The 12497-nt window shown below is 37.4% G+C and overlaps 1 protein-coding gene across 1 annotated transcript; it reads left to right on the forward strand.

Moving 5' to 3' along the window:
• The first annotated feature begins 7649 nt into the window (after positions 1-7649).
• On the forward strand, positions 7650-11990 carry LOC136839284 (uncharacterized). The gene is made up of 5 exons (XM_067105096.1): positions 7650-7672; positions 9239-9361; positions 10186-10326; positions 11094-11240; positions 11704-11990. Exons 2-5 carry the CDS (start codon positions 9247-9249, stop codon positions 11709-11711), a joined length of 411 nt encoding a protein of 136 aa, XP_066961197.1. The 5' UTR covers positions 7650-7672; positions 9239-9246; the 3' UTR covers positions 11712-11990.
• Positions 11991-12497: the final 507 nt, after the last annotated feature.

Genomic DNA, 12497 nt, shown 5'->3' on the forward strand with positions numbered 1-12497 from the left:
ATATATATATATATATATATATATATATATATATATACATATATATATATATATATACATATATATATATATATATACATATATATATATATATATACATATATACATATATATATATATATATATATATATATATATATATATATATATATATATATATATATATATATATATATATATATATATATATATATATATATATATATATATATATATATATATATATATATATATATATATATATATATATATATATATATATATATATATATATATATATATATATATATATATATATATATATATATATATATTGTCAGGATTTCCATTCTTCCTCCTAGTCTACCACAATTTATTTGGATTTCAAATAAAATAAAGCTTCTCAGTTAACTGCTAGGCAAGCCAATAAGGTGGACGAAGGAGGGTGTCTCACTTATTTTGAACCAAGAACACATTCCATTCTTGCCTGGCAGGAAACACCCGGGCATTCCAAAACAACAGAACCCTCTCCTTCAACCCCTCTGCTAAAAGCACACACCTAAATTTCCCCCCCCATTTGGGATAATGTTTTTGAAGTAGGCTAAGGGAGGGTATAGGCACTGGGGACGCAAGCCGCTCAAAGGGGAAGCTAGGATCTTAAGCTATAAGCTCATAGTCTGCAAAACTGTTTTTCCCTTGACTCCCTTACTGGCTGCAGACCCCTTTTAGACACCCCTGGACGTACACACAAACACAGCGGCTCACATCGTTTTGGAAACAGAAAAGCAGAGACTTCACGGCCGCAAGCTGAGACAGACTTTTTTCCTCCCCTTGTTCCTTGGGAGCTGGCCAACTTAGGGGACTCGAAGGTCACGCCAACGCTATATTAAGAGCTCAAATATTCGTCTAAGGTAAAGTCTGAGAGTTAGTTTGCGCCAGTACCCACCCCCCATTCTGTCTAGTCGACCCTTTCCTTACTGCATCTCAACAATTTTCCAATTCCCATTTCCACTTACGGCATTCCCTTTGTGTCAGCCGAGCCATCCACATTCAGCCTTTGAAGTGCCTTTGTTCAGTAGCCTCATAACCTGTAATTAAGTCCTCCCTTATGGTGTTAAAGTGGGCTAGCTAAGATTTACAAGTTAGAATGTTCATTGTGCCCTGTTTAGTAACAAGGGAGATTTCTTTTGTATCCATGTGTTTGCCCTAACTCAAGAATTCTGTTCTAGGAGACTGCATAACCATGCCCAGTTCGCAAATCTATGCCAAGATACCCCTTACTGACTGCCATCCAAAGTACCCAAACATTCCTGGTTGCAGCCTGATCGCAAGAATCCGTTGCCAACACAGAAATCAGCTTGCAGAAACTAAATGCCATTAGGCTATCCTGAGGGGATTTACCCCTTTCATTTTATTGTTTGTCTGTAAATTGCTGCATTTTGGGCATATCATATTTACTTACTTTAATGTGAATGGTTGCATCTGTGGCCCACTATATTTGCCTTGCTTGTCTGTAAATTACTGCATTTATGGCCTATCATATTGGCTTACTTGTCTGTAAATTGCTACATTTTGGTCTATCATATTTGCCCCGTTTTCTGTAAATAAACCCTTTACAGGTAAAGAGAGTTCTAATTTCAAATTGGCGATCTTCGTCCCCCGGGTTAATCAATGAAAACTTCAAGGTAAGTCCCACTAGCATTCCTTTTGTTCATAATCGGGGACCCCCCTTGGCCCATAAGGCAGTCCATACTATAAAACGTTCACTATTTATTATCCCAAGGACACCCGCTTATGACAATATATATATATATATATATATATATATATATATATATATATATATATATATATATATATATATATATATATATATATATATATATACGTAAAAATGGCCACATTTAAAAGATCATTTCTCCAGCTGAGTTCCTCTAGAAAAGAAACAATTGGAAGGGTATTAAACAATAAAAAAAAACGTTATCTGTAACACTCACTCATGCATCTACTAATATAAATATACGTGAACTTTGGTCACATTCAAGAACAATCATTTTTTCAGTCGAGTTCGTCTAACAAAGAAACAATGGCAAGCGTAAGTAACAATAAAAAGTTATTTGTAACACCCATGCATCTACTAACACATATTATGTGTGCGTGTGTGTACACGTAAATTGTGGCCACATTTAAATACGATAATTTTTTCAGGTGAGTTGGCCTAACAAAGAAACAATGGAAAGCGTAAGAAATAAAAAGTTAATTGTAACACTCACCCAAGCATCTAGTAATGTTTCGCAGGCCCTCCTTTCGTTTCAGCGCCACCTTAACCCTGTAGGGGAGAGAATTCGCCAAATTCCGCAAGGGGGGGAGGGTTCAAAGCTGTCCCAGATGGAGTGTATGGCGATCTGGAGTTTAAGTGTTGTCTTGTCCTCTTCCCCTTCAACAAGACTTGATCGCTGCCCAAAGGTTTTCTACTGGGGACAAATCAGGGGAATTGCCTGGCCAAGACTTAATATAGTCAATCTGGCAATCGTTTAGCAAATCAATGACGTACTGATTGGGGAGAGTGAATCAGCGACGTATTTGGCAGCAGAATGGATATCCCCCCATTTCTCAAAACGAAGATTCCAAAATGTCGCCTAGGAACGCCAGGTAAAATTTCTGTTGACGTGCTCGCTCTTGGGAAGAATTGGAAAGAGAACTAAATCCTCCACGCCACCATACCAAAAAACAACCCCAAAACTTGACCGTGAGTGCAACATGTTTAGCCCCAGCTTATCACTATGAGGCACCTTCCACTCCTTTCCCCTCCTCAGTCTCACACCCGTGACATATGGCCTCCCCCATTCCTTCCCCTGCTTTGGTATGTCTGGATGGCACGAGTGGATACGTGGCCAAGCAGTTGACTATTGTCTTTAATTTCCTTGCACTAGTCAAAGCTGGCCGTCTATATGCGGTTTCCTAAGCATGAGAGCGCGAGGAGAAAGCCTACGTGAGTTCCATGACCAAGAGAAGGGTAGACCCCTCTGTTCCGGCTGGACGCCATGAACTTGGCAACAAACCGTCTTACAGTTCCTTCACCAATGCCACTTGCTTCATAATTTCACTTGTTTTCTGCCTCACCTCATGACATTCAGTTAAATGGATGGTATGCTTCTTAGACATGTTACACATTCATGATACAAGCACAATCAAGTAAGAACACACTGGTTTGAGACACCCTGGTAACACAAACAAAAAAATTTCAGAACGAAAGCTCGGAGGCTACCGTTCTACTGTTACACTATACTTCCTATATCATCTGTCACATGCCGGGGTGGGGCTGGGAGGAAGGGTTGGGGTAAGTTGGCATTTAGTCATTTTTGCTCGAAGATTTTTTATCGAGACAAACATTGTATGGAAATTCATCGATAATAATAGTAGTTTTCATTTCATCTGTCCGGGTAAAGGTATGGCACATGTTTATGAGTAGCACGTGAGTGACTGACATTCAGCGTTTCCGAAATCGTTGGCTCATTGTAATAAATATTAAACTATTTTTCCAAAAGCGCATTTGAATGTTTATATAGACAAAGAACCGTCGCCCATCTGATATAATTCATAAACATCGATCTTTATTCGTAATATACCAACACAAGCATGCGAAATAGGTTGCATCCAGGATTCTACTCAGATCAAACGCAAACGAACGATGAGCCTTCAGCCATTATGATTGATATTATTAGCATAGCCAAGGCCACTCTTAGACGTATACTGAAAAACTGTTCAAATCACAATATTTTCATGTCATTCAATTTTATTCCACGTGCAGTTTCATTGCATGTGTATAGAAATAACTTTATTATGATACCAAGTATTGTTTACCTCTAAAACATGAAGCGCGGACCAATGAAGCTAGACCTATACTACTGATTCGTCAGGTGTTTTATTTTACTAACCTTCTTTCAAGCACACATTCATTCTATTTCAGTCAGAAATTACTCTTTTATTGTAACCTTTATTTATTCATTCTAATTATCGTTCCAATGCCAACAATGAAAAAAAAATGTATGCCTAGGCTAGCCAATTATAGCCTACCGTATGTTAACAACACAGGACGACGGGAACTGAATGGGATTTTAAACTTTTGCTGGATAAGTTATTTAGCTAAATAGTCCCGAAAGTGCCCAAGCACTAAGCTAATACAATTATTTGTATGCTCGAGAAAAAATTATATAAACATGTAGAGTATTCTGGAAAGAAAAACCACAATACCATAGCTATCATGCCATGTTATAACTGAAATATCCCGCCTTCCCGCCAACACAACAGTGGTTTTTCCATTCACCTCCCCATGTCCTAGACAGCCTCATAGACAACGCTGTTCCTTGCTTATTTATGTACCTACAGTGAGATAAAATATGTTTGAAATTCATCGTTCGTTTGCATTTAACCTAAGTAGACTGTTTGTTAAAACTCGTCATTCAACTAGACAGGCCCTCTGTCTACTGACTGGTCGTTGTGCTTATCTGGTAAGCCATGTGTTCCGTCTACAAGGTCATCAGAAATCCCGTCTTGCTACCCATGACCAGCACCCTTTGCCTCCAGGTGGATAGTAGGGCGTATTGTGACACCGTCTGGACGTTAAAGGTGGGCTTTAAAAATTTTATCGATATCGTTTCTGCGATCATCAGCCTCCGGTTTGTATTTTCTTGTCCAATTACTATTGTTGCTTGTATCTATATAATTAAAGAAACCCACCCTAAACGTCCAGACGGCATGACACGTCCTACCGTCCACCAGGAGGCAAAAGGCGCTGGGCGTGGGATTGTACCCCTCGCCTGAGGATTGTGGGATTGACACCGAAAGAAGCATTTATCGTGAGCGTAAATAACAAGTAAAAAATGCGCCGAAATTTCTTCGCCACAATCAAGTTTTCTGTACAGCCACTGCAGCGTATAATGAAGGCCACCGAAAATGTATCTATCTTTCGGTGGTCTCGGTATAATCCTGTATGAGCCGCTACCCATGAAACTTTAACCACGGCCCGGTGGTGGCCTGTGCTATATCGTTGCCAGAAGCACGATTATGGCTAAATTTAACCTTATATAAAATAAAAAACTACTAAAGCTAGAGGGCTGCAATTTGGTGTGTTTGATGATTGGACGGTGGATGATCAACGTACCAAATTGCAGCCCTCTAGCCTCAGTAGCTTTTAAGATCTGAGGGCGGACAAAAAAGTGCGGACGGCCAGACTAAGCCGGCGCAATAGTTTTCTTTTACAGAATACTAAAAAATGCGCCAAAGTTTCTTCGGCGCAATCGAGTTCTCTGTACATCGTATAATCAAGGCCACCGAAAATAGACCCATCTTTCGGTGGTCTCGGTATAATGTATGAGCCGCGGCCCATGAAACCTTAATCAAGAACCGGTGGTGGCCTGGACTATATCTTTGCCAGACGCACGATTATGGCTAACTTTTACCTTAAATAAAATAATGTAAAAACTACGGATGATTGCAGCCCTCTAGCGTCAGTAGTTTTTAAGATCTGAGGGCGGACAGAAAAAAGTGCGGACAGGAAAAGTGCGGACGGACAGACAAAGCCGGCACAATAGTTTTCTTTTCAGAAAACTTAAAAGGCACAAGGCTAGTAACCACACCGAACATTTAGAGATTTGTTGAGATTGTAAAATTCTGACACCAACAAACGCTTCCAGTGAGGTAAAAGGCGTATTTGTATATTTGTGTATACTTTATATAATATATACAGATATATACGAGTATATATATATTTGTGTATTTTAAATATATATGTATATACATATACGTATATATATATAGTATATATATATACATATATATATAAAGAGAGGGAGAGATAGATAGATAATGTATATACATCGAACTTAAAGGGGAAATGAGTCCGTGCGTCAACCTCATAGTAATTCCCAGTCAATGCACGTTAGAGATCGAATAGAACTAATAAGTACCAATTACTCTGTGTCATGTTCGAAAATTGGCTCATACGTATACCGTTAACACTGGAATCCACCAATTACAGCAAGCCGTGTATTCGCGCATGTGCAGTAGCCGAAAGTTCAAAATGGAAAAATACCTATAAAAACCCTCATGACGAGATCGTTTTCCATGTCAATCTGCGGCATCTCCTCTCAGAGCAAAGGTGTCAATTTTGATCTCTCTCCATCTACAAAGGAATCTACAGCTTCCACAACCCCCAGATTGAAGAAGACTCTAGTGTCCACCACTGCAACATCCAACATGAAGAATATTCTGGGGCTCTTACTTTTCGGCATGCTCTTTGTCGCTCTCCAGGTGTGTTTCATGTTACTTTTTCTGTCTTGTCCATTTAAGCCATTTTCACTGATTTATTTCATGACGCCGTGTTAAATTACACTATTGTAATGACCAGCATTCTCAGCTAACCAATTTTTCCCTACATCTGGGGACGGTGCACTTGTACGTTCAAGATTCTTTCCTGAACCATATTTATTATGTATTTTTAGATTTACTTGTAGGGATAAGTAGAAAGGTAATATTACATCCAAGTTATTGAGTCACTTGAGTAGTGATGCTGGGTTTTGTTTTTGTCCTTTTAGACAGGGTTTCTCAGGCTCAGTACTGGATGCCATAAATGAAACATCGGGTAGTGAATCTTAGCAGCAGAACTAAGTGATATAAGGGTAGGTTTCCCGGGGGAAAGATATTTTCTTGAACAAAATTTGTTTCATTTCTGAATATATATCAGCTTAATTTTGCATTGTAACTATCCTTTAGCTGAATTTGTTTACCAGTGTAAATCTTTGTCTAGGCTCATACAATGACCCATTTTCTCGCAAGCCAAAGCTAGATTAGTCCATATATGCCCCCTTAAAGGAAATAAAATAGGGACCATTTTTGTAAGTTGATTTCCCCAGTGATGATAATCAGTGTTGATTCTTTATTCAGTGAATCACTTGGCCCATCTTCATGCATAGAACTTGCTCGTATCTTTTTCTGAAGTGGTGCAGGAGATATCTTTCATGGTGTGGGGAAAGGTGGCTCCAACTTCCTAATTACTAGAGTAGCTCAGGAACTGAAATCCTGGCCAGAATTCTTGCAGTTTGGTCTTTTCAACAACTAAAAAGCTAATGTCCAGACAGAAAGGGGCTAATGCTATGATAAAAAGGCTCAGTGTCGAATTCCGCAAGGTACTCAGCTTGCTGTGTTGGGATTCATTGCAAAAGAGGAAGTGCTCAGTGGAAGTTCGTTGAACTTATTCTATACATTAATGCGACCACTAATTCAGATTTTGCCAGATGTAGTTTAGGAAGCCAAGCAAAAGAATTAATGTCTACTTAAAATAATGTCAGTGGTGGTCTTCGCTCCTCTTCCGTAGCAATCACCTTCCCACAAAACGACCTTTGGTTACTGTTTAGTTCTTGTTGTCCGTTTTACCCAAACATAGTTAACGGCCCCTTCAGGTAAATTTAAATACTAGGTTCAAGGAACTCTTAAAAATCATTTGCTGTCTGACACGCCAGGAAACAAGATACCATAAAGCCCATTTGTCTTATTAACTTGTAAATTTATTCCAGCTGCACTTCACTGATGGCATTATCATTTTTAGAGTGATTGCCACGCATATCAGTAACTTATGAGAAGGAGGAAAATTTTGTTACCCGAATTCTCTGTACCCATCCGCAGGTAGACGCAAGTAAGTGTGATCAGTGGAATCTGTGTTGCTGTCTCCAAGAAATTGTAAGTATCGCGTCTCTTTTGCTGCATGGCGAACTTTAACTGACCAGATTGCTGTTAGTTATAAAAGTACACACCTTTTGTGCTGACAAAAGCAATGAGCGTTTCCCAAGACCAATAAAAATACGAGATTCTACATTTCAAAGTAAAAAAAAAAAAGATAATAAAATATCAAAAAAATGTACAAGAATCAGTCGACTCACATAAGAGAGGACGATACATAAGTATTTTCAAATAAAAGTTTGCGGAAAAAAAATTATGGGTAGAAGTAAAATTCTAGAAGTAGGAGTGCTTATTCAATGTTAACCATGCTGATAAAACCTGGGAACTTCTAAATCTTGAGTTTACTCTCTAGATCCAATTCGAATCAAATACAGCCTTAATATACATATCCTCCTCAAATACTAAACTTGATATTCTGTATGAAAAACATTTTGAAACTAATCTTATTATTTATCAATCGTATAGCCTATCAGATTTATTCAAGAACTCAAGAGGTCAAATCTATACATGCGAAGAGTTGATAATTTTAATAAGACCCAGTTATTAAAAAAACTGAAAAAGTGTTTTAATTTACAACATCAGCATATTTCTCCAAGACTAGCCATTTTTATTTTTTGCTCCAAGAATTTTTCCCTGGAAAAGACGGAACTAGGAGAGATAAATCAGCAACAGCCATTTCCTTATCCATCTATTTATAGTCAAGTTCAATACAAAAAGCATCAAAACCTTTTCAAAGGCTTTAAAGCCATCTTCAGCTTTTCCATTTGTATTAAGCTGTCCTTTCGACGACACGGGCCCTTGTCCTGTTGTGGCAAGCTGTTCATGGTTGTACAAAGCCTGGTGTGGACAACTTGCCTTGAGCTCTGCTGACCAAGAGGCAAAAATCGTTAAAACTCTCATATGATTCCGCAGCTGAGTCCAGAAATTATTAGTAATTCTTTATGACTGGAAGGAAACCAATAATGATTTTCATTTTCATGAACAAGTTGTATGAAGCTCAATTATACAGTTTCATACAAATGATTAACAAATTTTTATCTTAAATATCTCGAAATACAGAGATAACATTCAAAACAAATTTATAAAAAGATAAATAAGTGGCTTTTCCGGGATTATATAATGGAAGCTTTAATATTACTTTTTACAACCAATAAATTTCATTTATTAGTATTGCAAAATACAAATGTATAAATAAATTAATTATAAAAGCTTTATTTTTATTACTGTATAGGCTCTAATCAACGCGTTAGTGTCAAGATTCAGTATCGTGCCACTAGTTAAAAAAAAAAGACCCTTTATTCGACATAGAATATTTATGAAGATGGTTGTGTTATTTAATTAGATATAGAGACACATTTCCAAACGAATTACATTAAAATTTCGTATACAATCCTTTGACTTTTGCAAGTACCTTCATGTCATGATTAAGCTAAGACTTTTGCTAGTCTGTGGTATTCTAACAGAAGATATAATTTTGAGTCTAAAGCAAGAAAGAAAGAACTCTTTCTCTGTATTTCAACAGTTTGCGTCATGAAGCCAGCCTACAGTAATCTGGGCGGCTACTGCTTTGTGCGAGGCGTTGGGACATGCGCCGGCACTGTGATCAGAAAAGGCTGTTATGGACAGTGCTCCCTCTGCATTCCAGGTAAGACAGATTGGCACCTGTGATCTGTTCCAGGTAAGACACACACCTGTGCCTTGTATCGCAGAGCTTTCGGTGGGCAACTGTCTAACAACTTTCTCAGTTGTCAGTTTAGAGAAAAAATGTTGAAGAGAGAGAGAAATTTCAATATATTATGAAGCACTATGCCCAAAAATCGTATACAAATATATGTACAGTAATCCTTCAATTATCCGGATTGATAGAGCCAAGGGCCTATTGGATAATGGCAAAATGTTGGAAAGGGCGAGTAAAAAAATCTAGGGGTGTTCAAGGCAACCCGTACCTTTCCTCACCTAACCTTGTCAATACCACATAACTGTAAACACTCTGTTTGCTTATAAACAACAACCATCACACTTTAAATATATATATTATATATATATATATATATATATATATATATATATATATATATATATATATATATATATATAATGTGTGTGTTTGTGTATGTGTCTGTGTGTGTATGTTTGCACTTGTTTTTTTCACTATATTTGAAAAGTGTTGAGAGAGAATAATATATATATATATATATATATATATATATATATATATATATATATATATATATATATGTGTGTGTGTGTGTGTGTGTGTGTGTGCGTCTGTATATGTATGTTTGCACTTGTTTTTGCACTATATTTAGAAAGCGTTGAGTAGCAAAGAATAACAAAATTTCGGTTTCCAAGCAGAGTCTAAATTTTATTCATTCCCCTTTTAAGGCCAGCTCGAGCTACATACATATTTCCCGGCACTACAGGCCTACCATTGATACTTGGGATTGAAACCTTTTTGTTTTTGCGCAGATGCCAGCAGGTGCATTCGACGACAACGTTGTGCAAATCATAACGGAGTCTGCTTGAAGAAAGCGGACTGGGCCACCTGTGACAGAGAATTAGATTCCTATTTCTGCTATGGTGCCGACTGCGCCTGTTGCAGGACCAAAAGTATGTTTCGTATTAAAAGACTTTTTTATGCACAGAAATATACTCCGAAAGTTGATAAAGCTTTGACAGATCTGTTTGCTTGAGCAGGATCTTCTTACTCGATAAATGCCATAACCTTTGTATCATAAACTTGGGTCCTGCTGCGATCCTTAGCCAGGGATCTTCTTCGTGTTTATACGACTAGGAAAATGTCTTATTTCAGCAATACTAACTTTTCCTCATTACTGATATCATCAAAAAAGGGGGAAAAAAATCCCGGTAAACAGGTAGGTAATTCTTAAGGTTAGTCGTGGAGGGAAGAAGACAGTCAAGCACCCGAACCCTTCGGAGGCTGAATATTTTGGACAAAGTGAATTTGCGACGCCTTGGACTTGCAAAAGCAGAGCAAAGACAACGTAAGTGAGAATCTTTGAAAAGTAAAGGAAGGACTTTTCTGTACCCTACAAGATTATGAAATAATTTCATCGACAAGGTAGATATATTATTGAAGTGAAATATAAGATCTCCTGTGGTTTTGCTTCCTTAGACAACAGCATATGTTGAAAGTTAGTTTCTTTTTTGGATTAAAGTCATGCATAATTTTTCTTTAATCTTAAATGCCAATGAAGAAGGTTGTGCTATACTAACATATAATTACTTTGCCAGTAATTTAGCTTAGCTTTTCACTTCGTAGAAAAATTGAATGACAATAATTAATTCACAACGAACAAAACTAATGCAAATAGAAACGATAATTGATATGCTTTCATCTTTGTTATTTCCACCAGTATGCACTCGCCAGGATTCTTGCAAAAATCAGGGAGGTTACTGTTACAGACTGAAGGCCAATGTTAGCAGACAACATGTCTGCAATGGTCGAGTAGATCCTGCTGGTTGTGGTGGAGTTGGATGCCAGTGTTGTATTCCTACTGCTGGTAAGAACAACGATTGATAATGATAAACAAAAGATGGAGGTTTGTTTGAGTATAGACAGAGGAGAAAGATTATGACAAGTGAAAAGAGAGAGAGAGACAGAGAAAGATGGAAATCTACTCGAGTATAGACAGAAGAGAAAGTCTGCCCAAGAGAGAGAGAGAGAGAGAGAGAGTGGAAGTTCTTAAGATGGAAGTATTAGACGGAGTATCCTATCTGACGATCCGTAATTTTATTATCTTCTTATAAAATATTGTGGCATCCAGTCGTAAGCAACATCATAATTACAAGTCTTTATTTTTCAATGACAGTTTTTTTAGTGTAAAAACAAACGAAAAAGTGTACATAGTAATACCGAGTTATTTACAGTAAACGTATTGGTTCCCTCTAGAAAAAAAATTACCTGTTAGATTCTCTATGTTTCTTGTGACACATTCATAGCTAATCTCATTCTGCCATTTATAGGAAAATAAGAAGAAGAGTGACGACCATATTACTCCTCTGGACTGCTTGATGATGTCCATCCAATGCAACGAAGAAGCTTCACGGGTGTAGTTCTTCACCTTCACTGCTGTCCATCAGGAATACCTTATTTGATATCCTGGTTCACCTTCCTCAGTTTTTCACACAGTAGTTATCATTTCTGAAACTCCACAGGATTTGGAAATAGCTCCAAGATCTAAATCAAAATTTGTAAGTGCACGTTCCTGAAGTTATTGTAACTAATCTCAAATAAATTTGGCTTTCACTTCTGCGACTTGCATTCTTATCCAAACGAAAGTTATCCCTTAATTTTTGACGAAGAGACGCTGCATCATGACGAAAAAAAGTCAGTCCTCTTAAACCTCACCAGTAACCTAACTTAATGGATAGCCCGCAACTTTTGAAGACCGATTCGCCGCTGTCATAGGAAAAACCTTTAAAATAAACGAATTTCTTCAAATAAAGTTCTGCTAATGCTGACACCTTGCCTAGGGGTGACGTGGAGACAGCTAAATGACAAGACCTAATTTTGTCCTTGAGCAGATTTGCAATCGATACAGTTTTTTTTATTCTGTCCAGGGACACTTGAATGTCGATTGAATTCAGAATATATTAATGGCTAAGGATAATTTATCATTCAATTTATCCTGGAGCTCTCACACATTCAAATTTAATCATATGCGAACTAATAATTCACCTTCATTTATCAAGCAGTAAATATTTTAAGGCACCATTAACATAAATCAAAACACCATTTGATATTAATGAAAAGGTCA

Source organism: Macrobrachium rosenbergii, chromosome 6, assembly GCF_040412425.1.
Source record: "Macrobrachium rosenbergii isolate ZJJX-2024 chromosome 6, ASM4041242v1, whole genome shotgun sequence".
Lineage (NCBI taxonomy): Eukaryota > Metazoa > Arthropoda > Malacostraca > Decapoda > Palaemonidae > Macrobrachium > Macrobrachium rosenbergii.